The 23750-nt window shown below is 41.8% G+C and overlaps 1 protein-coding gene across 1 annotated transcript; it reads right to left on the reverse strand.

Moving 5' to 3' along the window:
* Positions 1-1246: 1246 nt before the first annotated feature.
* LOC140660778 (merlin-like) lies at positions 1247-22743 on the reverse strand. The gene is made up of 18 exons (XM_072881960.1): positions 22629-22743; positions 21036-21153; positions 19127-19252; positions 18638-18760; positions 14841-14924; positions 13967-14035; positions 13668-13750; positions 12346-12421; positions 11756-11893; positions 9918-9992; positions 9024-9137; positions 8458-8580; positions 7649-7866; positions 5057-5159; positions 4173-4300; positions 3425-3575; positions 2526-2735; positions 1247-1487 (listed from the first exon to the last, which is right to left on the reverse strand). Exons 1-18 carry the CDS (start codon positions 22634-22636, stop codon positions 1452-1454), a joined length of 1983 nt encoding a protein of 660 aa, XP_072738061.1. The 5' UTR covers positions 22637-22743; the 3' UTR covers positions 1247-1451.
* Positions 22744-23750: the final 1007 nt, after the last annotated feature.

Here is a 23750-nt window from a genome sequence, read left to right on the forward strand (position 1 = left end):
AGAAGTCAACAGTCTGCAAACATCTCCTATCAGACAGAGCTGTACAGAGAATTAACACACCCCACCTCCCCCTGCCAACCAAAGGCAGCAACTACTCTCAAGGCTGAGAAAACAGACAACAGGACACCCCTGCAGATCGCTGTTCTGTGCATCTTGCCATGTAACTGTCACGACTGGTAAAAGTCTGCAAACAGAGCTGGCTACAGATGCTATCCCCCACTGTGCTCTCAGTCTGTTGCAGATGTGTACAGAGGAGATTTGTGTGTTTGTTCTTAGAACTTGCCTTGTTAATGTTGTAATATTGACACAATATTCAGCTCAAAGCTGTTACAGGCAAGTGGAAAGTGAAGCTTTTTATTGAATGTGTTGGTTTTTTTTTAATCTTAGCTTTTAGAACAAGATATTTAACAACATTAACATTCATTTTTACATCACGTCACATGCTCAACTGTGCTACTACTGTAGCTACAGCTGCATATTGTCTGCTTCCCCACAAGTCCTCAGACTGAAGATTTATGGTGAAACAGACACTTAAACACACACAAAACCAGAAAATGCAAGTAGGTTTTACTAATGAGGCAGATATTTTGCTGCATGCACCTCTCCATCAGAAACAAGTCCAACTTTAGCAGACACCAATAGCATCTTTTGTCTTTGTCTAATTTGGAAGCTGCGTTACACAGAAATGAGAAACAAGTTAATGTATGCAAAGTTTGCTGGAGCAGCAAAAGCAACAGAAAGTGCTTGATCTAGTGAGAAACTGTAAAGAGAACAGAAGCTTCGCATTCCAAACAAAGCATTCCCCCAGGAATGAGAGGTATTTGAAGATGTCCACTTCTACATCTGGAATTAAAAGCAGAGATTTCTCGCAGAGAAATGCAAATCAATTAAGTGAACCAAGAAATGTTTGGGGAGGAAAAGGAAAATATTTGGCAGGCAAACACTAAAATGTTGAGCAGCTCTGTGGGAGTCGTGTCCCATGGACCGAACCAAAACCATAATTAGACTATTGTGTAGGTAAACACCAAGCTCATGTACAATTTTTTTTCTCATCCCAAACACTTCCTGGACACTTGCTGTCTAGCATCCTTTCTACAAAAGTAGAGTACCATACTGATAAGTCAGTGTGTAAAAACACCTGGGGGAGGAAGGTTTAGCGAAGTATAAAGTGTTTCTTCAAAAGTGCATAAGTAGTAAACAACAATCCTCTGGGTTTGTATGTTTACCATTGTACCCAAAGACACTAGCCATTTTACACTGGCAGTTTTAGTGCTCCCAGCTTCTGTTATCTGCCTGGAAGCTGAACGGCACCGCTCTAGCTATAGTACCGCGTCTCTTATGCCGATGCCTGTCAGCAGGCAGAGCTGCCCAAGTGTCCTCGTATAGGTGCATTTTGCAGCAGCCGAAGATGGCCACCAGGTTCTACCAGTCTGGTAAGGAAATGAGAGGCTTCAAATGTAGATCACATCCGAGTCATGCTGCTGAACCTACAGGCAAATCAAATAGGAAAAATTAGTTCCACCCTGAACTCCGACTTAAAACGAAGTAATTCCCTTTGGTCCAGTTCCTCCTTTATCTCCAACTCTGGAGCCTTTTGCAAGATGCCCTGCAATAGCTTTTTCTTCCTTCTTGAAACAAGCATATTTGTCTCACCTCTGCTATTTGGATTAGGTTAGTCTTAAAAGTTGCTTCTGTTCCTTGTGTTAGAGAAAGCTGCTTCCTCATCTTGCTTGCTGCTTGCCACACTCAGCTGTGTTCCTTCTCGATCTAAGCACACAACCCTGAAGATTCAGGTCTTGAATGTTATATACCAGAGCCTCTAACTGATCCTAAACCCCCTCGGTTTTGTTCATATAAAACAGCAGCAAATACATCAAGCTTTTTTTATTCCCAATACCTTGCACATTTAGCACTGCCTAGAGAAAGCTGATTTCCTTCCCACTATTCAAGACCGCATGCCCTTACAGTTCTTCTTGAACACATACTAGATTCTCCACTCTAGTAAAATTTCAAAGTAAGTTGTTTTTTCATAAGACCCAGCTCATTACCTCTTCAGGACTCTTTGACAGGGATCACATTAGGAGAGAACTGAACTGTTGGAAGTCTAGGCACTTATTGCTATCTTACTCCCTGCCCCTTAAAACCAGAAGACAGGCACAGTATGTTTTAAGCTCTCTATACCTGAGAGCACATTTGCATTTCCAAGCCTGGCTGATACAAATAAAATTTAACACAAATCCGCCTACTGCATACGGGCATCTCTGTTTCATTTACCAAGGCTTACAGCTTTGCATTCCAGCTTAGATCATAAGTGAGAAAAAACAGGTGGCCTCAAGTTATAAACAGTCCCAAATGGTGCCCCAATGCAGGGTCTCCAAACTCATGCAACAGCCATGCATTGACTCGTCATTTGAGAGGCTGTGACAGAGCTGGACAGAACAGGTCCCTAAAGCCAGCCGTTCTTTACCTCTCTGAACTCTAAACTTTTAGTCAACATTTGGGAATTTACTTACAAATCTGATTACCTTTATAATCTGTTTTCTGGTTCCTGTGCCCGTGCTGTTGGCAACCAAGGAATTTGCTTGAAAAGATGACTTTTCCACTGGCACTGTGTGTTGAGTTTTGTTGGTACAAGGCCAGCTGCTTGTAGTATTTAACGAGTAAGCAGGGAAAGGTCTTTGAAGATTTATATCCAATGAATCTCCAGCTTCAAAGGTTTTCATCCATGATGGGGTCTTTAAAAGAAAAGAACACATGGAAATTTAATACCCTCTCTATATCAACACTCATTAAGCCAAAAAGAACATCAGATGCATAGTCAGAAAATAAAGGCCATCTTCCTTCATAGTTTTTCCAAGCCTCTCTCCTCTCCCTAAAACCATTGACTCAGAGCCATTTTTGCTACATGTGGAACAACCTGGAAAGACAAAGCCAGCCCTATTCTTGCACTGGTTGAGGAAGAGGCTGGAGTGTTTATATAAATAACAAGAAACTTATGACAAAAATCTGGGTTTAGTTCCTCACTGCCTTAAAAAAATACACCAAGACTTTTATGACTTTTAGCAACCACAAAGCACATGAATGAGAATGTGATGCAAACTATGAGGAGCCACATTTAAATGTGTTATTAAGTTACAACAATTTAGTTTGCTCCAAGACCTTAAACCCTTACTGTGATTTCATCATCTGTAAAATAAGATTATTATTTTTTGCTTATGGTACTGGTATCCTGCCCAGGAAAAACTTCTTGGATTTTGTTTTGACATCAATTTTCCTTGTCTGTGTTCACACTTTTAATATTTTACTATCAAGGGTACTAAAGCATGTGCCTTGAACTGAAATACAGCAACTACCTTTGGCACACCCACACTATTCTCTTTTATGGTTCATGCTGGAAAAAGTGGCAGGTATCTAGGGTACATACATTTCCTAAGGAGCGATCCAAGGATCCCAGTACTTCATTCCAACGAGAGTAAAGCCCAGACTGTTTTTCTTCTAGTTTCAAAGCATGAATTTCAGACTTCAGTTCTTTCAGTCGATCTTCGAATTTTCTGCTCTTTTCTAAGTAGTCTAGCCTATGGGAGACAAAAAGCTTATTGGCATGACATAGCTCAAGAACAGGTGTGTGTGGAAGGAGAAGAGAGGAAGTTCTTTGTTTCATTTTGGTTTTTTGAAAGGCAAAATGAAGTCTTGCACATGTCAGCCTGACTCCCCTGGCCCAGTGAGAAGGGGGTTCACTTCCACCCTTCAGCATTCACACACTTACTAACTTTTTACCAAGCATTTCCTTCCAGACCAAGAGAGGAAAAGTCTCTCGAGGTATTAGATCCAAACAATACCATACTTCAACACTAGAGGGAAACTTCTGTTCTCTAACATGCTGTAACTCCGGTGAAGTACTTTGCCCCTGCATAATGCTCTCCGAGACAGAAGGGTTCTGGACTTGTCATGGCTTGATGCCACCAGAACACTCTTCCTCTGTGTAAATAGCTAGTCTTACACAGACATAATCCACACCAGCTCAGTAAAAGGCCTCCAGCCATATGCACAAGTAGGAGGCCATCCTGAGTTGTCGAAAGGATGAACTGTGATTCTCAGAGATTTTTTTTTTCCCTTTCTATACTTTCCATTATTAACATTCTCATTTATTTACACCACAATAATACTGATACCTCTCTCTCTCTATCTCAAAGGATAGTCTCTTGAGGTCAATGTCCTTCAAATCCAGCTTTATGGATCCTTTGTCAAAGTTGGCATCTCTGGTGTCAGTTGGCGAGTATTGTGGGTAATTGACCATGTGCTGAAAAAGGCAACACAAGCACTGTCATTAAGATCTGATTGTTTGATTTTGGGTTTATCTCCCCAGCTTCTGCAAGAATGCCATGCTGAGCCATTTCATAAGTTACCCATGGATTCTGAGACACACAGATGCTCCTGCAGCCCTTCCCCTCTACCCGAGTGGCCCCAGATGAACTGCTGAAGCCCACAACCCACAGATCCAAGGGCAGAGTAGTATCCTGGCTGCAGTATCTATTTCAGCAGAGAATGGAAATCCATTCTCAGCAAGACTGGAGCAGAAGAGGGAGTTGGGGCACACAGCCTTAGCGCCACCTTCTTGCTGGAGACAGCTTTGTCTAAAAGCAGATGATGGGCAATTCATCTGCTTTTGGGCAGATGGTACTGATGGGCAATTCACATGCCAGGACAACACAGCTGACTCAGTACAGCCACCTCCACAAAGTATTGCCTGACTGAGATGGCACAGGGTCAGTATTAGGCATGAATGCAGGCAATACAATCTCTGTTCACTAAGTCCCAACACCAGTTCTGTTTTTTACTGTTGTCTCACCATCCTTATCATCCTGACTCACTGCCCTGAACAAATAAGACTTCCATCCTAGCTACACTGTGTTTAAGCACCAGTTGGTCCTATAGGTATTTGTCCCCCAGCTGGATACAGACATGCCACTACTCAGCTTGATGAGGGCTATAAAAATGCAATCAACATCTGACTATCTCTGAAGATGAAGTGGTGTCCAGTAGAGCAGAAACTTACAGGATAATTAAGCCTGGTTATGTCTAAGAGTTTCTGCTTCGCTTTCCGTTCAGCCTCTCTGGCTTCATGTAGATCTTGTTTCAGATGCTCTGCTTCTTTGGCTCTGTAAGAAAAATAGCCTGACATGAACAGTTGATGATTTCCAGTATAGATCAACACATGGATTTCAGAGCTATGCACCTCACTAGCTTCCAGAGAACAAGATCCATTACTGTGAGTGATTCCTTTACCCAAAGACACTTGTGGTCGGATGGTCACATGGAGAACTAACTGGACACAGCATGACACATGCTTTCAAAGACAATTCTGCACAAACTGGCTGAATTAACATGTTTTTCTTACTCCTAATTTCCGTGGGCTCAGTTATGACCTGCTGATACAGATTCTCCAGGCTGTGAGAGATCCTCCCTGAGGTGGGGAGAGGTGCAACATATCTGCTCTTTATTTTGGCAAGCTTTTTGGCAGCAACCTAAAACAAGCAGAAGGCCAAAGCCAAGCTAGAGCTCAATCTGGCTACTGCCGTAAAAGACAAGAAAAAATACTTCTTCAAATACATTAGCAGCAAAAGGAGAGCTAAGGAGACTCTCCAGCCTCTATTAGACAGGGGAGGGAACACAGTGACAAAGGATGAGGCAAAGGCTGAGGTACTTAATGCTTTCTTTGCCTCAGTCTTTAATAGTAGGGCCAATTGTCCTCTGGGTATCCAGCCCCCTGAGTCAGAAGATAGGGACAGGGACCAGAATGGAGCCCCCATAATCCAAGGGGAAAGGGTTAGTGACCTGCTACACCACTTAGACATTCACAAGTCTATGAGGCCTGATGAGATCCACCCCAGAGTACTGAAGGAACTGGCAGAAGTGCTCACCAAGCCCGTTTCCATCATTTACCAGCAGTCCTGGCTAACCGGGGAGGTCCCAGTTGACTGGAGATTAGCAAATGTGACACCCATCTACAAGAACGGCTGGAAGGAGGACCTGGGGAACTACAGGCCTGTCAGCCTGACCTCGGTGCCGGGGAAGCTGATGGAGCAGATCATCCTGAGTGCCATCACACGGCATGTAGAGGATAACCAAGGGATCAAGCCCAGCCAGCATGGGTTTAGGAAAGGCAGGTCCTGCTTGACCAACCTGATCTCCTTCTACGACAAGGTGACCCACTTAGTGGATGAGGGGAAGGCTGTGGATGTTGTCTAGATAGAGTTCAGTAAAGCCTTTGGCATTGTTTCCCACAGCATTCTCCTGGAGAAACTGGCTGCTCATGGCTTGGACAGGTGTACTCTTCGCTGGGTAAAGAACTGGCTGGATGACCAGGCCCAAAGAGTGGTGGTGAATGGAGTTTACTCCAGTTGGCGGCCGGTCACAAGCGGTGTCCCCCAGGGCTCTGTGCTGGGGCCAGTCCTGTTTAATATCTTTATCAATGATCCGGACGAAGGGATCGAGTGCACCCTCGGTAAGGTTGCAGATGACACCAAGTTGTGCGGGAGTGTTGATCTGCTGGAGGGTAGGAAGGCTCTACAGAGGGACCTGGACAGTCTGGATCGATAGGCTGAGGTTAACTGTATGAGGTTCATCAAGGCTCAGTGCAAGGTCCTGCACTTGGGCCACAGCAACCCCATGCAATGCTACAGGCTTGGGGAAGAGTGGCTGGAAAGCTGCCCAGCAGAGAAGGACCTGGGAGTGTTGGTTGACAGCTGCCTGAATATGAGCCATCAGCATGCCCAGGTGGCCAAGAAAGCCAATGGCTTCCTGGCTTGTATCAGAAATAGTGTGGCCAGCAGGAGTAGGGAAGTGATCGTCCCCCTGTACTCAGCACTGGTGAAGCCGCACCTCGAATGCTGTGTTCGGTTTTAGGCCCCTCACTACAAGAGAGACGTTGAGGGGCTGGAGCATGTCCAGAGAAGGGCAACGGAGCTGGGGAAGGCTCTGGAGCACAAGGCTGATGGGGAGCGGCTGAGGGAACTGGGGTTGTTCAGCCTGCAGAAAAGGAGGCTGAGGGGAGACCTCATCGCTCTCTACAACTGCCTGAGAGGAGGCTGTAGAGAGGTGGGGGTTGGTCTCTTCTCCCAGGTCACAAGGGATAGGACGAGAGGAAATGGCCTCAAGTTGCGCCAGGGGAGGTTTAGACTGGATATTAGGAAATTTCACTTCACTGAAAGGGTTATCAAGCATTGGGACAGGCTGCCCAGGGAAGTGGTTGTGTCACCACCCCTGGAGGTATTTAAAAGCCGTTTGGATGAGGTGCTTAGGGACATGGTGTAGTGGTGGGCTTGGTAGTGTTAGGTCTACGGTCAGACTCAATGATCTTAAAGGTCTTTTCCAACCTGTGCGATTCTGTGATTCTGTAATAGCAAGCTTAAACATGCTCTGTCAACACTGGTCTGTTCTGCATCTTCAGGCAGCAGAGTGTTATGGAACATGCAAACACTTTTGCTTTACCTATTAAACTCTCTTTATCTCAACCCATGAGTTTTCTCACTTTTATTCTCTCCCCCATCCCACCAGGGAGGAGTGAGTGAGCAGCTGTGTGGGGCTTAGTTGCCAGCTGGGGTTAAACCACAACAGGACCACACGACCCCACTCAAGCAAATCTAACCTTCGGTCAGACTCCTTCACCAGCTTCACTGCTATCAGCTCTGCCTCCCGCATCTTTTGCTCCATCAGCCGTTTCTCCTCCTTGGTTTTCAGAGCTGTGATCTCCAGCCTCTGTCGCTCTTGCTCAGCTTCTGCAGCATTCTGGGCCAGCAATTTTGCCTCTTCCTCTGCAATCTGAGCTTTCTCAGCCAGCAACTCTGCTGCTTCCTGGGATCGGAGCTAAAAGGAAACAATTTCTCTCAGTTACCCTGTCTAGCATGTACAAAATCACCCCTGCAGACAGTCAGGAAGAGGACATCTTTCCCCAAAAGATCAAGTTATAAAAATATTATCCCTTAAAATAAAAAGTATAGTAAACATAATTGTAGGGTTTGGTGTTCCTCCTCTGCTCCAGAATTGCCTAACTTCCTTCCTGCCTCTCACCTCTACAAAGCAAGGAAACACGTTTGCTTAGAGTTGGACAAAGACATCAACCAAAAATTGACATTGGCCCCTTCAGTTGCCAGTGCACCATGCCTCTTCTCCCAGTTTCAGCTCCAAGGTTGCTTCCTTTCTTCCCTCTTTGCCTGAAGAAAGCACTGTGAACCAAATACAGGGAGCGAATGGCTCACAGCAAGTGGAGGTTATGGCAGATCAGAGTTTTCTCAGGTATTCCAGCATGCCCTCTCCACCAGTGGTCAGAAACTCTCCAGCCTTGTCCGAGCCATAATTCCTGGTGTCTCACAGGAGCCATAACGGGAGGAGGGGGGAAGCTTCCAAACCAAGAAAGCCCATCAAGCACAAGAATATTCAGGCTAATGTGCTACTCACCAGGGCCTCGTTGGCCTGCCTGGCTTCATCTTCCAGCTGGAAAAGACGCCTTTCCAGCTCTTCTTTGGCTCGCTCAGCTTCTTCTCGGAGCTGCTTCTCCCTGGCCAGCCTTTGATTCTCCATCTGGAAACAGAATGAGCAATACTACGTTTGTGGGTTTGCAGCAGAATCTCAACTTGGCCTGAGGCAGCACAGCAAATGAATCTAGTGAAGAACGTACTGCTCTCTAGCTGGTGGACTGATATTCACCAGAGATGCAATGCTGAAGCTGCCTGCACTTTTGCAGCACTGAACTCCTCTAACAGGTAATACTGGTTATTTCAGACTGCTGGGAGAGCACTTGGATCGATCTGTTATGTACCCCAAATCTTTGCAATCGCCTATTCAGTTTCATAAACATCACTTACATCCTCAGATGCTGCATACACAGTAGAGGTGTTCCCACATTCAATCCCGCTGCACTTTCTCACCTCCCACACACATATTGATGCAATGCATGGACAGCAAGGGCACCTGCTGGAATAATAATCAGTGTTTTCAACAATAGAGGAGCAGAAAGAATCTACCTTTTTTCTAGCTTTTTCTTCCCTGGCTTGTGCTTTCATTTGCTGGATCTCTATTGAGTCCACTTTTCTTCTCCTCATAAATAGGTCATGGTTTCCAATGCACAACTGCAAAATCTGGACAGGAAAAGCAAAGCAAATGCGATTTTGATGTACTTGTGCCCCAGCCAGAGGGACAGAGAGGCCCACATTGACCTCACAGGACAGAAGCTGACAATTCTGACTTCAGCACAAGTGCTGGCAGTTGCTTCCCTTCCAAGAAAATCAGCACCCAGGGCACGCTCATATCCAGGTACATAATAGTTTAGAAAAGTTCCTAACAGGATGAGGGGTTCCTTCTATCCTTCATCCTTCTCTGGTTCCATTTTCCTGAATAAGAACAGGCAATAGATCTAGGCCAAGAGTACACAAGATGTAGCTGTGGGAATGGTCACCTGTGATGGCCCCTCCACAAGCTCACTGAGAAGTGACCCAGCCCCTGTGGTTGTTAGGAAGCAATCAGTGATGATACAATTAGCCAGTTGATTAGGTCCCTTCCTAGTTGCTTCTCCCAGAAAAGGAGTGGCAGTAGCTGATTAAGAACCCACAGCCGCCAGATAGGCAGATGCTGCAGTGGCTTTGCACCTTTCCATACACTCATCCTCCCCTTCCAGCACCTGGATTTCCCTTTGTGATTTGGGCCTTCTTTCACATCTCACTTTCCACCCATCATCTCCCATTTCCAGAGAGAAGAAATGTATGCACCCTGACTTCCCAGACAGAACAATCCTCAGGAAAACACATGCAGAAACTCAATGCTCCCCGGCCTCTCCATAGGTTTTACAAACAATACTTCTCACTCAGATATCAGTCAGTATTACCAGGCTCAGTTTTAAAAAAGGAAAGCAGGACACTTACCAATTTGTTGACCTTGAGTTGAGAGGAAAAGAACTTGAAGACTTCTGCTTTTTTGTCAAGAGGTTTAATAGTTAACTGTACAGGCAAAAGAAAAAAGAGAGGAAACACAGTGAGAAGGAGGAAAAACAAAGCTGAAACTATTAATACTAATGCAAACTTTAGGCCATCTCCACCTCCCTCTAGCAAAGCAGTGATTTATGCCACAAATGTGGGGGGAGTGATGCAAAAATATTTTGCTCAAAAGAATCAGAACCAGGGCTGCTGTTACACAGGTTCCTCATCTGCTCCCATAGCAGGCTGTTAGAAGATAAAGCCTCCCACAGACCCACCCCGGTGCCAGTTTGGATGGTGGTTTTCATAATAATACCACCTGTGCATTGCAAACTAAGAACACTGGAACAAGCACTGGTTATCAGGAAAACAGAATATATTACTAATCCCCAGAAGCAGTCATGTTCTTGAAGTCAGGGAGACGTGAAACACCTCTCTGAATACCAATGATTACAGGTATAAACAAAATGTATCGAGGGTCTGAAGGACTTGTTCTTCTGACCATCGGTAACAGTCCTGGAGCTCCTGCTTTCTCACATTTTCAGTCCTATCTCCCAAGCTGTTTCCAGAGGACATGAAGGGCTTTCATGCTGCCAGGTCAGTACACAGCGTTTCCCTCCGTATGTTGTGCTCGGTTTGGCTGCATAACAAAATATGGCTCCATTCTTTAAGATCCTGTTTTCTGTGACTCATGGGTTAGCTAGCACTCTATTCCTATAATTCATCTGCAATGCAATGTGTAATTTCAGGCCATCTGAGTCACCAAGATCATAATGTCCTACAGCTCGTTTCACCCTATAGGTAACAACTGGTTGAATGTGTTGCCTTGTGAGGAACACGGCTGTGAATGTGTCACTGAATACAGTGGAGCTTTAATATAGAGCTGCCCAATTTCCCAACAATAGGGAGTAAAAGCAGTTTATTCACAGACCAGAGGAGAAGTTTAATGTCATGAAAGGACCAAAAACTTTTTGGAGGCAGAACTCCTGTAGGCTGCCCTGCCTGATTTAATGTATGCACATTTAACTCTGGACAGCAAATCTCATCCTCAGTGTTTTTCAGAAGGCCCACAGAAAATGGAACAGGCTGTGCTGTCCTTTAGCTGATAAATTCCAGGTATTCCAGTACCAATGTGTTTTTTCTAGTTTTGTTTTTTCTGATTATAGCCTTCCATGTAGCCACATGATTTGTAGTGAGACTAAATTTCACCCACTCCCCACTGTACTTTCTACAAGTAAAAGATGGGCTCTGAAGTCACAGTGAAATTGCAATGATAGGGTTGTGCTGAAGACTGAAATCATGCACTGACAAACTGGCAGAATTCAGGCACAAAAATATGTACATCTCCCTGCATGTCTCCTTGCCAGTGTGCTTCAAACCTCATCTACAAGGACAGCTTCTGCGTATGAAAATGGCATTAAGTCTTTACAGATCATCTAATTCCTGCTGAGATAACTGAAGAAGCTAGTCGCAGTGGCATTCATAATATCTCTTTTTTTCAGATATCAACACACATGTTTTGCAAAGGACAAGCAGCAGGGAAGGAACCAGAACAGTGGGCTCCACAAGTTTGGAGAGCTCAGAGCAGCCTCTGGCTCCTAGGGGAACCGAGGTTATGCAGCACATCTAAAAGGCAGGTCTGTTATTTTTAGTTTTGTAATAAAGCTCCCTAGGATTTCCCCTTCTCCCCCAAATTATTTAAACAGAGACAGCTTTCAGCCTGTTCCAAGAATCCCAGTCCACACCCATGCCCATATAAAAAGAATAATATATCAAAGCCATCATACCTCTTTCTCACTATAGGAAATGTTTCTGATAGCACTCCACTCAAACGACTTATTTGGAGAAAACCTGTTGTTAATGCTGTAGATATGAATACCTTTGGCATCAACTCCAAGTAGGAGATCTGTATGGTTTTTGTTTTGCTAAAAAACAATAGATATCAGTAAAAGTCATCATTTATGGTGACATTAAACAACCACAGGCAAGAACCATACTTATTCTAATACACTGATATTTATCTGTATTTTTAGGAAATTGATATTTCCACAAAATATTATGAATGTTGTCACTGCTAGCTCATAAACCCAGTCCTCTAGGTTGACTATAGCAGCTCAAACTTCCAGTTTATTTCTCCTTCTTCCTATTACATACCCAGAACTACTTAAGACCTTTGTCAGATTGTAAAACATTTACCTTAACCATTTTATTCACCTAGTCATCTAGCAGGCAAGTCAACTAAGTCAGGACAATCAGTACACAGCCCACCATCAGCAAAGCAGAAGTCAGGAGTCCCAGTTCCAAACTCCCTGGAGGATTTTAAAAGGACAGTACCACCATCTACAGCAACCGAAAATTGCTAAAATAAAGCACTTACAGCAATTGGAAAATAATTGACACCATACATTTCCAAGTCTTGGGCAATTTTCAGGTAGTTCATCTCAGCTTCATCCCTAGAGAACAATGCCATGATTATACTTGGAGATTCCTTTTCAACCTTTCTGTCCTAGCTGACTCTACATTTCCCACTTAGAAAAGAACAGGCAATCTGGTTCTTTGTACTTTCTTTAATTTTGCCATCTTACTCTCAACAATAGAAAAAGGTTAATAAAAACAGCATCTCTACAGAATAAAGACAGTAAAGCTGTACCTATTTTGAATCATGTATAGCGCAATCTTTATTAAAATTCAAGTCCAGTCTTATCCTTGTGTTAGTTTTGCCACTCCATCATTATTACGTCTTGGAGACCTACCCTACCATTGTTTTCCACAATATAAGGCTATTTCCTTCAGGAAAGAGAGTTCATGGAGAAAGGAGTCCTGAACAAATTCTAAACAGAGCTTTGGGCACAGGCCAAAGAAGGGTGAGAATCCCTCCACCCACTGTTCTTCTCCCTTCAAGGTGAGGCATCAATAAGTCTTGAGGAAAATATTCAGTAAAAACAGTGCTAAGAAGCATCTAGAACAGCCAAAGAAAAATTGAACTGAAATATTAGGAAAGGCTGCCGCTGGGTGCCAACAGCTCCAACTTCTTGTTTAATTGAATTTCCAGGCACGCTGAATGTGTTAGAAGTAGCTGAATGTCCACATGGACTAGCACCAAAACTCAGTCCTGGAACTATGATGCCATGTCTTCACTGTTTTGGTTCCTTGCTGACACCCTTTTGAGCCATGATTTTCACAAGGTATAAAATATATCAGATTCTTTCTTTTATTCTAGGGGAAGACTGGCATGATATGGCTCCAGAAAGGGAGCTGCCGTATAGGGCAGACACACCAGAAACTCCAGGTAGTAACAGCCTTAAATGAAAACACTAATCTTTCAGGGCTAACTGCAAATTCAACACAGCTCAAACTTTCTGCAGGAACTTATCTCTGCTGGCATACATGTACTCTGATGAGACAGGACTCTTATTTCAGATATGTTCAGTTGTGAAACTCTGCAAGAGCCCTCAGCTTCTCTGTTCACTTCAAAGCAAGTCAAGTCCAGTTTACAAGCACTTGGAGCCCTACACAAGACACTTTTTACCCCAGATGAGTGGGTGTTTTTATCCTTAGTTATAAATTAACCTATTAACATCACAGCTTGGAAACCAATATTTCTTTGCTCACTCTACAAAAGCCAAGTTTCACTGAAGACAGCAAATAACCAGTTACTGAAATGTATGGGATTTCCAAAGAATGAAATTATTTCAATACCTGGCAATACCCCTGTGCTCAGCATACCAAGCAGTAATCTTTTCTTCCCACATCTCTGCTGTCAGCTGATACTGCCTGAGGACCTACAGAGAAAGGAAGGAGTTTGGTTTCCTTTGAAGATACAAATACATGTGCTGCCTCTCCCAAGCAACATGAATGCAGCAATGCAGTTCACAGCTTGGTCATTTTGCCAAGTTCAGGGCAAACACAAACAGTTTCTAATGCTCTGGTTAATCCCACAGCAATATCTATGCTTCAAAGAGTAGATTCAAAGATCTGGTTTTATACAGAATACTTACCCTTTTGGGTAAAAGTTCATCATGGGCTAGAAAGCCTGGCTCATGAAAATTTGGGTCATAGTCACCATACTGTCCCAAGAAAAGAAAAGATAGTTCAGTTTCTTAGATGCAGAATGCTGAAGAACTTGTTGCTTGCATAGTTTGAGGCGATCGCTTGAGACAGATTTTGGTTTGGTTCTCCTGTATACAGGGTCACACATAATAAACAGGCTCCCCTCATCTGAACTGTCATGGAAGTTACTTCCAGCCTTTGTGCTATGCACATGGCTCCAATACAGCCACTAAGGTGGCCTATAACCTTAGGCTTCAGTCCTAACCTGCAGCTCTCGGTAACTGCAGATAGGAAGGAGTCTCCCATTACTTCATACCCTTCTCTGAACTACAGGCTACATTCAGGAGTGTAAGCTCCTCTACCCCTATAGCCTACTGCATACAGACTGGAGTGCTGCAGGGGGCCAGCCCTGCTAAGAATTTGTGTTCACCTCCTGCCATTGTGTAAGTTTGGCTCTTGGTGGCATGAAGTGAGCTATTGTCCAAGAGATACTAAAAAACATCATGCCCTTCCATTGTGAGCTCTGGTCTCAGCACCTGCTGTATCCACAGACATTTTTTAAAACAACAGGAAATAATTCTAGCTGGGAGAAAGTTTACATTAAAATGTTAGGTCCAAAGAAACCCCCTAAGTTGTGAAAGCATAGTATGTAATACCAAAATCCTTGTAGTGGCATCTAATGCTTATTTTTCTAGCTGCGCCTGTATCTCCCAGGATGACCTACTTCTTTAATAGCAAATTTTAACACTGCTGTGTTTTACATACCACCATGTATATGTGTTGGTTAAAAAAAAGTAAAAAAGAGCACTTCTTTGTTCAAACCTTGGCCTGAACAGCATAAGAAGCCAGTAAGACTGTTGCTTCTGGAGAACAATAGATTTCCTCATCCAGTATTTGTTTCTTAACCTAAATCAAGAGAAAGAGGGAACAAATTAAAGAAGCTCAAACTCCGGGCTTATGTCAGGCTTGAAATGAGACTAGACATGCCCAGACTATAACTTGGCACCAAACATCACCATTATGAGTTAATAACAGCAACAATAAAATGGCATTCAGAAACACAGGAAGCCTTTACTTAGCATTACATTTAATGGAAAAAAACCACCAACTTTTGAAAGTTAAAGTGTCTTAATTCTAAGTTCATAGAAATACCAGTTGGCTATCTCCACACATTTATATAAGGAGTCCTGAAAAGGAATGTGTTATAAATAATGAATTTTATTGTCTGTACTTCATGCCTTTTCACAATTCTTATTTTTCTTCCTGCTGGAAAAGTTAGCCTTATAACATGTAAAACATAAAATTTTAGGTTGGAAGGGACCTCTGGAGGTCATCTAGTCAAAACAGATCCAACCAGACCAGATTGCTCAGGGCTGTCCAGCTGACTAATACTGCCAAGGACAGAGACATACTGAAAACCGTAATAGTATGTTCTCAAGCTTTCCAGAATGAGAGAATAAAGGAGACCCCACAAAGGGAAACTGACTAATAGAGCACTTAATTTATTCAATTACAGTGGTCTAAGCACAACAAAAACATATGGGCTTAAAAATAAAAGCCCAGTACAAATGGTAAAAGAGTCTTTTAACATTCTTTTCATTTTAATAATCTACGGTGCTACCAAGATCAGAGGTGTAATAGTTTGTAAGATGTTGCTTGATTTTAAATAAATTCGGCAATTGTTACTTGAAAACCTAAAGAGGGAAGGGGAAATTAATCTTCACAAACCCTCCTCTCAGGTGTAATGTATTTAGCCTACTAACAAGCACAAGACAAGAAAATTTTGCATAATGCACAGTCTTAAACATTTCCAAAAAGAAAAATTACTTGAGATAGCACTGAGCTATCTTTACAAATACACTTTGGCATTGTAGGTACTGTGAACTGAAATGAACCATCAAGAAAGTTTTTCTTTTAAATTTAGTCTCTGGTGAGCACAATATATGAACCTGAGTTATAGTACAGGGAAAATTCTAAGCTGTTAAAATGGAAAGAATGAAAAGACTGAAAAGACTTTTATTCCAAATTGGAAAGCTCCAGCTTTCATACTCCATGGTGCAAATCATACATTTCAGAATTTAGAACAACTTAAGATAAATCCCCCATAAGTGTCTGGGGTTTTTTTCTGATCAGTTCTTATAAGGACATTATGTTATACTTCTTTATGAAGGAGAAAATTACCTAATCTTTAAACAGACAACATTTAGCTTTAGTCATTTACATTTATTCACACATTTTGCAAAAAGCTGTTATGCCACGTTAATTTGTAAAGGTCTCAATAGTCAATAGAGCTGAAATCTGTAGGCATCCAGATGTCCGTACATGTTTTTCCTATTAGCATCCAGGTGTGATCTTAAGTTCTTATAGTCAGGAAACTTTGCAAGTTCAAATTTGTTTCAGTCTTGTTTTTCTACTTTGGAATGAGAAGAATTTGCTAATTGCATATCTGCTAGTCAAGGCAGGTTCAAGGAGGAAAGTAAAAAAAATCAGGATTAAAAGACTAGGAAAAAGAGTTCTGCCCCTCTCATTCCTTTCCAAAAATTAGCTTAAGAAACAAATCACCAAGTAGTTAAGGGTTCTGGATGAAGTTCTAGTTAGTATATTAATCCTTGGAACAACAGCATTTCCCCATTACTTCATTAACACATCATCCTCAGGGAACAAGTGTATTTACTGTGTTTATTTACAGATGCAGACTGCATTTGTTCCATACACCCCATCTACTTGCACAGACACATACTGCTGAAAGCTACCAGAATAAAGCAACACACCAGAAGGCTGTAACTTGCAGAGGACTCCACAGCAACTCGAGAGAAGCTGGATGTCACAGACATTGGAACAAACAGCTGACCAAGTGACCATCCAAAACTCAATGCTTGTATACCTATCGCTACAGCTACAGCCTGTTGCTACAGCTATGGAGCCACAGCATGGCTTTTCCTGGTTGATGCATCTTTATTTTGATCCTGAAGCATTGTACTCCAGGAATTTGCTTTTCACCTACTTTTTAATGGAGTGAAGAGAACCCTAACAATTTCTGGGACAAAAGAAAACCAAGTGGCAAAGAAGAAAGCTGCCTCTGCAAATCTACTAGCATCAATGCATGTGTGGGGTTAACTTCATTACTTTTACTGGCTTCCATCCCATGGAAAATTGTAAATTTCTAAGAACCACCATGGTGTACAGACCAAGCTGTGTTCACACAGCTAACAACTCTGCTCTTAGCACAGTACTGCTGTCCTGCAGCTCCTCACTAGCTGCCCCTATGGCAGAGCTGAAATGGCTTCTGTTATCGGTAATGAAGATTTGTCAGGGCTGGGGATTTATTCTGCTAGCATGAATAGCAGGCACCCAGTTCAATGGCGTAGGGAAGACAACTCACACTGGCTAATTTGACTGGCAGAAGTCAGTGTGTGCAAGTCCGGACATTTCAGAAGAATACCAACACCATACCAAGGGACCAGCACTTCTCATCCATGGCCTATCAGACAATATGATGATGCCTCCAGACTTTGTCTTTAAAAGGATCACACACTGTGATGAATCTTCTGTTTGAGTCGTAGCTGCATATGCTGCTCTACTCCTTTTGAAACTGGCTAGATGAACAAACCTGTGTTTCAGAATGGCTATCAAATTCTATCATCTCTTTTCCCCCTACGATCCAAAAATGAAGATTTAAGAAGGACAGGTTAGGGAGTTCTTAGTTTCTAGTGATTGTGCCTTCTACAGTCATATACAACAACATCTCCCAGTAACCACCTGGTCTATTTTTAGGAACTCACAAGTTTTAGTTTCAGGGATAGGCTGTAGTCCCAGGTCTTGTTCCATCTGCAGCTGATATGGGTGAAAAAGCTTATTGTCCCCAACTGCTTATCACCATTCCTTCCCTCTTCTCCACCTTCACAACTGCCACCCTAATTGCTTGTGTAGTCACTTCCCCACACAGTGCATACATCTAATAACAGGTCTCTTCTAATTCTGCTCATTTTGAAAGAGCTAGGTTAGGGAATGGTTACACAAGAGGTTACACCAGCATGTCTAAGACGACAATGACAAGGAGCTGTTGAGATTCTCTCCATCCAACTTAGCTGCAGCCAGAGCAGACCAGATGACGTAGTCCTCAAGATAACTTCTGAAGCTGATAAAAATGATGGCTTCACTTTATACTTCTCAGCACTAACCAGTTAGGGCAAAAGCCTCACATTTCTTCAAGCAGTGCCAGCCTTGCATGGATTTTTTTTTTAAATACATACTATGGGAGCAAAACAAGTCTGGAATATCCAGCTGTGGAATTATCACCCGAACTGCTAGGTGTAAGAGTAATTTTACATGAAAATACAGGTCTCAATTTTATTTCCATTCCTAGCACAAACAGTAAAAGAAGCCATCGAGAGAACAAAAACCTGCAGAAGGCAAACAACATTCAGTTTACCAGTACACAAAACCACAGCAGTCAGGAAAGACATTTGTATTTCATAAAAAGGAGATCTTTACAGAGACTGATACAGCTGAAGCCAGCAGAATAATTCCAAGACTAACAGCTGCCAACAAGATCAAAGACAATACAGAAGGACTGGGGTAAATACAGAAAGAATTCATGGTTAAAAACTGTTCCTGACCTGAAGGAAGAATAAATGCTGGGTAATTTCCTGTAATAGTTCCTCTTCTACCTTCTCTGGGTAGAATTTAGCCAAAAAATGAAAGCTAATGGGATCTTCTTTGGGAATTTCTTGATCTAAAACCTGTTAAAATATAAAATAAAATGAGCAGCAAAAATAGTACGTAAGTGTCTCATAATAATATTCCAGAGAAAAATCAAAGCAGCCAATAATCCACTTAAAGCAGCCTTTCCATATTTTAGAAGGAAAGGCAATGGTGAGCTTTAAGCTAATAGCAATCAGTGCATACAGTGACTGGTATGTGATACTTCAGGCTAAATGTGATAGAAGCAATCAGACCAAATAACACAACGAACTTTAGTCTTAAAAAAATGATACCATCTGAAATTATGACTTGTCATGTAACACATTCCTTTAGCTCCTGTGCTAAAAAAGGAAATATTTTTATAAGTAGAAAATTGCCATGCTGTTATTTTTTGTTTCCTATACCTTTTTGTCCATCTTTAACCAGGTGCACATTCCTTTTATTGTGTACTGCAAGCCAAAAAACCAAGTCTCCCTTAAACCAAGCGCTCGGCACACCAGATCAAACAAGTCCTTTCCCTTCCACTTCATCTAAAAGAAAAAGAAAATTACAAAAAACAGGTATGTCTTGAATTAATTTGCTATGTTTTAGTCAAGCAAACCAGGCTACCATTTGCCTTTCTCCTACGAACTCTTATTTCACCTCTAGCTTTTCAATGAAATATGCCTGCTGCTGTCTACAGCAAAGGTGCAATAGTTACAATGCTCTACCTCCTCTTCCTCTCCTCCAGAGAAGCATTCACAGAGCAGCTGTAGTCATTTAGCCACAGCATCATGCATTTTATGAGCACAGGGAATGAGGACTGTACTACTGATTTCCTAGGACACGGCAAGGCTTTATTAATATTTGTAAAAATCTTATTCAATAGTTCATACAAATTGGAGAGACTGAGAAGGCCAGGGGAAATCAAAGGAGTGTCAGGACAGTGTTAGAAATGCCAAACAATCAAAGCAAATCCACCTTTCACATACCTCATTTCAGTGGCACCAAGCCAAGCCTTCATGCTACTCTGATTTAAATGAACAGGAGCCTGTCTTCTAGAGTAATTTACTAGCCAGGCTCCATAGAGAACAGAAACTTTGATTAAAGGTCCCGAAATTCACACACATATGACATCTCATTTTTTCACTGAAGAGGCAGCACATCCATTTCTTCTGTTTGGCTACATGTTAAAAAGATTCTTTTGTCTAATTGCATGGGTCAGCCACTAAAAGCTTAATGGCAAACAGAAGAACTTGTGGGCAATATTTGGATGGAAAGCAGGAAATCATCCCAGAAAAAGAACAATATTTGGGGAGAAGGGACAGATAGCAAAGGAAGGAATACATCAAGCTGGATTTCATAACAAGGACTCTGATCTCTAAATCAAATTTTCCAAATCCTTTATTTTCACAAGTCTGCCTGCAAGTATTCTAGATCAGTAAGTCACAGAAGTGCACTGCTTGTGACTAACCTATTCCATCTCTGAGGGACCTAGTAAATGAAATACTAAATGCCCCACAAGACAATCAAATCTCTCATTAGAATTGCCAGTCCCATTGGACCTCAGTTTTCTAACTCCTCAGAATAACTGTATGTCTGTCTTTGCTTTGCTGGATAATTAGGAATTAATCAGGCACAGTTCTGTCTCCTCAATAGTGCAGCCCAATTCATTTAGCAATTGATCACTTGCTATATTTGTTTTCTTCCATATTTTTCTGCAGTCATGATTTCTCTATCCAATTTACTAGATAGCTATAACTAATAGAAGAAAAGATAGCTGTTTCATTTTATCATTTTTCTCTTCTGCCCAGAGATGTAAACCAGCCATTGTAGCTAAAGAAATAAACTGGAGTTTACAAATAGCAAATCACATGTGAAGAGAACGTCCCAGATCAACTGAGCACAAAAGTACCATTTTATAAATTATTTTATAACCAACATCTTGGGAACAGCTCTGACCAGACTTCTTTAGCCAAGCCAGCAGTGTCTTAAAGAGCCATGTCACTTACAAAAAAATAATTTTGTGGAGAAGTAGGTATACTTACAAACAAGCCCTGCATCATGTGCTGAAATGCTTATGAAGACAGCGGGCCTACTGCTAATTTAGCAGTGTCACAGTCAAATGGATTTCATGGAAACAGCTTTAAATTCTGAATAGACAGAGTTGTTTAACAGAAGAATGCATCTGAGTGTAAGTAATCCATTGTTTTTAACAACAATATATCAGTTTTAAGACTATCCATGAACTGATAATCCAAACTTTTTAAATTTATGTCTTGCTAATACAAAGGTCAGTCTCCATCTTTCTAGCATTCTGCTGAGGACTCTTACCTCACAGCTGAACTCCATTTCAGCATCCACTGTTATAATTTTGACTTTAAAAGTCTTTGGTTGTTTCTTCTTCAAGCCTCGGATGGACATATTCTTTAGTTCATGAGGATAGCCACACCTGAAATCAAATATGCGTTACATTTAGGACTGGAAATTCAGTAATATTTTCTTGGCTAGATTCCAAAGTGGGATGAGTCCAAACTTGCCAAATAAAGTCACCTTTAAATATGCATTTTTGTGTCCAAGACTATAAGAAAGGATGTTGAAACAAAACATTTAGTTTGCTCCTTAAAAATCAATTGCTCTAAAAATGTAATTCCTGTCTTTCCTCTCAGACTTTGGCAAACACTGGGTTCCTACAGTACTAGAAAGAACTTCATTCAGACCTTACATTGTAAGATGCAAGGGCCTGCCTCTCACTATGACTGAGGACATCTAGGGAACCTCCAATCCAGCCCTCGTGCTCCATACAATCACCTCCATCCATGCAATTCATCAGTCTCTTGCAACAAAACTCTGCAATGGATGAATGTTTACAGTTTCATAAAAGTATTGGCTTTTGAGTAATGCTGACAGAAATATGACATTCCTCATCTCTTTTCCATATCCGAGCAAAATTCCCTTTCTCAGTAAAGGTCTCTGCCATATGTACCAACACCAAATGCATCAGTAGAGGCTCCACTTGTAAAACACAGTAGAGAGCTACATCATGCAGCAAAACCTTATGATATCAAATCCAACTCAATTCTTTACCATCAGTTATGGCTCCTTGAGCAACTAACCTATTGAGTTTCTTTTCAAAATTACATCTTAACTCCCTGAAATGATACAAATGCCAAGAATATATGCAGTGAAATTAAGCTGAATTTACCCTGTTCTCTTGGGCATACTAACTCAGAATGATGAAAGCTATTTAGAACACAGATTTTTCCAGTGGAGTTCTTGTGAAGTGAAATGAATTTAATTTTGCAGAAGCCTACAGAAAATTCCTTTACAAATCTTCTATTCTAAATGCGATTGACTGCATGCCGTCAAGAAAATTGATTAGACTTGCTATTTCCACAGCCATGAGGGGTTTGTGGATACCATTCAAACCAAATGTTGAAAGTTGGGGTTAAACAGTAGTGTGAGTCTGCACTATGCAGTTCTCATGTTTATTTCTGAGCACAGGAAATCAGCCTGTAAAGTTTTCTTCTTGTTTTTACTTTGTAAAATTAACAGTTCAGATTTACACAACCTAGTTAGTATCTGTGAACTACATAGGTCAAGAAGAGACTGAGGCATTCTTGGTTTCCTACAATATAAGACTATTACAGTGTGGCAGACTTCCAATCTCTCCTTAAGGAATTCCAAAATAAAGTTCTAGTTTAAACTGAAAAGTTCCATTTGTCTACCTTCCAGGATTTTATAAAATATCTTGTCCCCTTCTTTGCTTCTGCTGAGCTCTAAATTGGCTTGCAAATGTACTGATTCTTTTCCACTTACTTTCTACATGCCCCTCATCCAAAAACTTCAAGTAGCTAAATGGGAGGTAAAATGTTTTTCTTTTCAAATTGTAGGGAAGTTGAGGCAGAGAACAGATGAGTTAGTTACCAAATCATATGGACATCAGTGACAGAGTTGAGAACAAGTACTTGAGACACCTCAGAGTGGGGAAGAAAAGCTCAGGAGGAAATTCATCTTTTTGACACCATTAAGACTAGTTGAGGAGTCCTCTCCCTCAGTTGGCTCTGCTGAAGCTTCTGCTGAAGTCTTGTTCAGTTTGCAGCAACACACTTCAGGAAAAATAATGGGCTAACTGGAGAGAATCCAAAGGAGATCCAAGGGCTAGAAAATAATCTGTGGTAAAATGAAAGTACTAGTTAGTACAGAGAAGGGACAAGCGTGGCGAGGCATTATAATGTCTGCTCTTCATGACCACAATGGTTACGACAAGGAATAATGGGCTTAATTAAATTGCAGACAGGTTGTACACTGAGAAAAATTCACTAACAATAAGAACATTATGATGCTGGAAAAGCATAGGATGGAATTTCTACCTTTCTGAACTTCTATCCAAAACAGCATGACCATATCTGCTCCCACCTAAACACTGGAGGGAACTACATGCCCTTAAAGCACTCTTCCCAAGCTGGTCCTTCTGCTGGTGCCTGCCACCAGTCCTAGGAGAGGCCAGTTCACACTACCGAGAATCAGTGCAAGCCAAGGTGCTTCAGGGATAGGCATATCCAGAGCCCAAATCCCATCACCCCCAGGGCACCCCCTTGTCCTCAGGGAATATTTTTTAGAGGACTGAAAAACAGATCTTGTGTTTCCTCTATAATTTAGGCAACACCTCAGTGCACACTACTAAGTAGAGCTCAGGTCTTTTCTATTTAGCATAGAAAAGTGTTTTCAATTAAGGGGAAAGGAATATTTAAAAACCAAAAAATGACCATAGTAGTATGGTGTAATGTGGCCACAGTAATATTGACAAAGAGAGCATCACGTGAAGGCATCCGAAACAGCAGTAATTATTCCAGTAATTTTTTGATCTCTAATCTGCAAGCTGCAACACAGCTAACAGCAAAATTATATTTTAACCTGTTACATTCCAAAGGTCTTTCCTGTCCAGTTTTCTTCAAAGCCAGGGATTTACTGTAAATAACTGTACCATTGGATTCAGCAGTTAAAGCATGAGAACTACAAACTACTATACAATACTGGAAACAACCC

This window comes from Ciconia boyciana, chromosome 17 (genome assembly GCF_034638445.1).
Source record: "Ciconia boyciana chromosome 17, ASM3463844v1, whole genome shotgun sequence".
Lineage (NCBI taxonomy): Eukaryota > Metazoa > Chordata > Aves > Ciconiiformes > Ciconiidae > Ciconia > Ciconia boyciana.

Excerpts from the sequence above, each read along its gene's own strand:
- LOC140660778 (XM_072881960.1), bottom strand. Across the intron at positions 14,925-18,637 it reads AGCATTTATTCTTCCTTCAG|GTTAAGAAACAAATACTGGA; the intron begins GTCAGGAACAGT and ends CTCTTGATTTAG. Across the intron at positions 1,488-2,525 it reads CCAGAAAACAGATTATAAAG|GTTCAGCAGCATGACTCGGA; the intron begins GTAATCAGATTT and ends ATTTGCCTGTAG.